General features: G+C 32.6%; 1 protein-coding gene and 1 non-coding gene across 2 annotated transcripts; both read left to right on the top strand.

The window, feature by feature from the left end:
- The first annotated feature begins 695 nt into the window (after nucleotides 1-695).
- Nucleotides 696-800, top strand: LOC114579746. Its single transcript, XR_003700914.1, has one exon. It is a non-coding gene; the product is annotated as a small nucleolar RNA R71 (small nucleolar RNA).
- Nucleotides 801-3,224: 2,424 nt separating this feature from the next.
- Nucleotides 3,225-4,513, top strand: LOC110111227. The gene is made up of 2 exons (XM_028694983.1): nucleotides 3,225-3,366; nucleotides 3,486-4,513. The coding sequence occupies exons 1-2, from the start codon at nucleotides 3,225-3,227 to the stop codon at nucleotides 4,511-4,513; spliced, it is 1,170 nt and encodes a 389-aa protein (XP_028550816.1).
- Nucleotides 4,514-4,755: the final 242 nt, after the last annotated feature.

Genomic DNA, 4,755 nt, shown 5'->3' with positions numbered 1-4,755 from the left:
TTAATAGGTCTTCCAATTTCATAGATTAATTCAGGTTGGTGATTAGAATATTTGACTTATACATTTTCTTCTACACCATTATCCTTTGGAGGTTAATCTTTATCCTTATAAGGGTCCCCTAAATCTTTTCCACTCTAAACTAAATATTCATGCATTACAGCTCTAATTTATGATTACTTAGCAAGCTAATAAAGTGCCCTATCTAGTTTTTTTTATTTTTCTAAGGGCTAAAGATTGATCCTATAATTGAACTCCTATTCGAATTATTATATCATCCAAATATATCTCCCTATTCCCAAACTAATTGATTTTATCAAAGCCTAAATGGTAACACTACAATGCTTTAATGGAAAGCATTACGGCCTAAACACGGTTATGTTCTACAATAGGGCTTATATAAATATCATGCCTATGTGATCTAGTTCTAACTCCAATAGTGTTTAACATTTTAGCAATTACAACTACATGTAAAGTTAAATTAGATAATGCATCGAATTAATACACATTAGTTACCCTCTTAGGATTTACCCTATCAAAAGGTCAGTGAAAATTATTTATAGTCATTTCCTCTATTAGTTCATATACTTTCTCAAATGTCATAAACATTAAAAATCCTCCAACTACTGCATTTATGATTAACCTAAGGGATCCAACCAATCCATTATAAAAAGTACAATTTACTAACCAACTAGGCAAAGCATGATGAGGGCATTTCCTAATCATTTTCTTAAATTTCTCCTAGCTTTCATAAATGATTCTCCCTCAAATAGGGTAAAAGATGTGATATCATTCCTAAGCTTAGTATTTTTTTATGGTGGGAAATACTTAGCTAGTATGTGCCAACTAATTTCAAGTGGTTATAGAGGCTAATGGAAAAGAATTCAACCAATTATCTATTAGAGAAAATAGGAACAACCAAAGTCTAAAAGCATCATCACTAAGATCTCTATATTTAAATGTTGCACAAATTTCTAAGAAAATAGCTAAGTCTAGGTTTGGATACTTAATAGGATTTTCCCCAAATTGAGAATTTTGAACTATTTGAATTATGGCAGGTTTCAGTTCAAAGTTATTGGCATGGATAGTAGGTATATTAATATTCTGATGAATTCCTTCCACTCAAGGGTTAGCATACTCTCTAAGAGGTCTAAAATTGTCATGATCTTATACTGGATTAAACATCTCTAAAATCTTTTTTTTTTGTAAGAATCCTTTCTATTTTTGAATCAATTAACAAAGGCTCAATATTGGATCTAATAAACATGTAACAATGATAAAATAATAAAAAATAAAAAAATTAAAACTAAATAATTAAAAAAATACTTTTTTGTTTTTTGAATTTTATCAAATAAAATAAAAAAAAAAGATACAACTAGGTTTAAATATGCATTTGTTTCAACAATATAGTAAAATTACAATATGCAAATTACTTCCCAAGCAATGGCACCAAAATCTTTATGTACGATTGTGAAATGTTGTACTAAATAAATTAATACATGAAATAGAATATGCTTTTGGTCAAATGATGCTTAGAATTTATATGATATAAATTTCCTATAAGATACATAGGTATATGTGTTAATCAAGCAATAAAGTAATTGGGATAGTGCCAATCCCACAAGGAAGTCTTCTGCTTAATTACAATCAATTTAGTATTACTTATTATAGATGCAAAGTTTATCCTACTAAAAAAAATTAAAGGGTTGAATTCTATCAACTTGTGGAGAAAGAGCTAAAAGGATAATGATAAAAGGTTTGTAAATATATTGGAGTAATGAATTAGATAAGAAATGTTTCCTAATGAGACTCTTAAATATTGGTGTAGATCAGAGCATGTACATCCCTAGATATCTGTTCAGCTTATAGGGTGAAAAGAGGGGTTTATGGCCTAACTAAACTTTTAATATCTCTGTGGAATCTTGAAAGTTTAGCACCCTATGTCTAGATATTCCAATAAATATTTCAATAATCTTATTTATTCCAGCATTCCTCTATCGAGGCTATACATCACATTAGGTATTAACTACACATATGGTCATTATATGCATTAAATGAAGAATAATATATATTAAAAATATCTATGAAAGAACTTAAAGCACAAGTGTATACATTAGTACTTGCTATGTATTTACATCATTATCCCAAAACTTAATGACTAGCCAGACATGGATAACATAGAAAGAAAATTGATATTCATTTCATTCAAAAGAATATGATATAGGAAACTGAATAAGATAAATGTCACACGGAAGGATCAATTGATATTATTCACACTCCTTCGAAAAATGGAATTGCTTACATAATAGAGGTTAAGATCTCCCCAACGGAAAGTATCTTGCACTTTCCTAGCCTCCCTTAGACTTTACTCTATGGTGGAACAAAAGGAAAACATATAAAGTATAAGACTCAACTAAAATGAAAGAACTCATTAACAAAATAACTGAAAAACTATTTATATATGTGCACAAATAGACTTAGGAACTTTGGTACTCAACAAGGTTGCATCACAATAGTATAAAATAGACTAGCACCTCCATGTTGTAATGTTTTCATCATAGTGGTAGTAGGCTAACCTGGCATGGTTAATGTTTGAATCGTGCATCTTTCTACTTAGTTAGTGTTGCGACTCATTTTTGCAACTTCTCTACTACAACACTTTAAAATTTGAGCATTGTGATGCCTACAAGTGCAATTTGGCACTACAACATTATGATGATCAGTGCTCTGACATTTAAACTCTTAAAACTCTAGTGTTGCGATGATAATTTATGGTACAATAATGTTGTGAAGCGCAACAGCATTGAACTTGGTTCCACTACAGTGCTGATCTTCCCAAAATTTTTAGGCCACCGGAATAATAATGTTTGAATTAGGTGCTAGGGTGTTTTAGATGCAAATGTTGCACTATGAAAAATGTACGTGTGAATTCTTCTTTTGCTTAGAAGACCGGTTACTTCGAATTACAGTTCCTCATTGATAAAGTTTTGCAAAGGCTAAATACTTGGGGATGAAAGTGTCTTTCCTTGGCTGGAAAGATTATACTGGCAAAAACTTCACTGTTAACTATTCCAAACTTTGTTTCAACTCACAGTATGGTGCCTAAAAAAATTCTTCAGATAATTGATAGATGTTGTAGAAATTTCATTTGGAACAAGAAAAATGCTAAGAAGGGGTTGCACTATGTATCTTGGAGTACACTTTGCTGATCAAAAAAGGAGGGAGGGATGAGCTTCCATTCGGCTAGTGAGAGAGCATGGCCTCTTAAAGCTAGACTGACTTGGAGGACTATTCAGAATAATGACTCTTTGCTATCCCATATTGTTTCAGCCAAGTATAGAGACATATTAGGGAAGAACAATAACAGAGGTAACACTTCTGTTGCCTAGAGAGTATTACAGGAAGGGCTAGATACTTGAAACTGCTTTTGAGGTGGAGAGTAGTTAATAGAAGGAAAATTGATGTTCTTAAAGATATATGGTTATTAGATAAAAGTTTCAATGAATGGCCAATTACTGCTGACTGTTTGGGCTTAGAAGGTTTAAAGCTTAACTACTTTATTGATTCAAATGGTTCATGGAAGATTGAATATCTACGCTGTTACTTTAATGAGGACCTGATTGCTGTTATTTTACAAATCAAGATTGAGAGTGATGCTACTAAAGATTTCCTGGAGAAGATTTATTCATTATCAGGCAAATCTATTACAGCTCGTGCGTTTGAGGCTCATTGCAATAGTCAATTGTGTGAGAAGGATTCGGGTTTTACTGCCTGGCTAAAAAAATTGAAACTAACAGCACGAGTTGAACTATTTTGGTGGAGAATGAGTAGAGGTGCAATCCCAACAAATGAGTTTTTGAAATATAGGAAACACAGTGATGATGATCATTGTCCTAGAGGTTGTGGAGGAAGTGAAAATGTGTCACATATTGCAGTTAAATGTAAACATCTACAGGAAGTGCTGAGGAAAATACAGGACTGGGGTCTGTTTGTTCCTATTTTTGAATCCCTGGAGGACTGTCTACGTGATTTAAAAGGTCTTTCAGTGTCTGCACCTAATATAGTTATTAAATATTGCAATGTTATATATTGGAATTGGAAAAATAGAAATGAGGTGGCTCATGGGAAAGAAACAATTACAGTTTTGGTTACTACAACAAATGTGATATCCACAGCTTTCTTATCTGTTAATCCTCTCATTGCTAGCTGGGGTGCTAATCTCCCTAGGGAGTTTCAAATTGTTTGGCACCCTCCACCATTGGGATGGATTAAGATCAATGTGGATGCGGTTCTCCTTCCATCATATGTTGCTGGGATTGGTGGCTGTTTTAGAGATGATAAAGGCAGACTATTGGTGGCTTTTGGTGAGAATAAAGTTCATTGGGATATTGATGATCTTGAGCTTGAAGCTGTGATGTCAGTCAGAAAGTACCTACAACCGTGGATGATCGAATGCAAAGGACTTATAATGAATGTGATAACATCAACGTTATCAAATTCATTCAAAATTCTTTGAATAAGGCGAAGTGGCAATGCTTCAATCAGATAGAAGAGAATCTTTTATTCTTGGCCGATTTCAATAAGGTAATTTTCAATCATATTCATAGAGAATATAATAAAGTAGCCGATATGTGTGCTACTTTGGCTTTAGATAACAATTTTTTCTTTGATAGCTTTTCTTTTGCGAACATTCCTTCTTCTCTAGGCCTTCTTCTGAAGAAGGAATGTGAACACCTGCTTTAGTCTGTACTTTGTTTT

This window comes from Dendrobium catenatum, unplaced genomic scaffold (genome assembly GCF_001605985.2).
Source record: "Dendrobium catenatum unplaced genomic scaffold, ASM160598v2 fragScaff_scaffold_621, whole genome shotgun sequence".
Classification (NCBI taxonomy): Eukaryota; Viridiplantae; Streptophyta; class Magnoliopsida; order Asparagales; family Orchidaceae; genus Dendrobium; species Dendrobium catenatum.
Note: the sequence above shows the minus strand (reverse complement) of the source record. Positions and strands in the feature narration are given on the sequence as shown.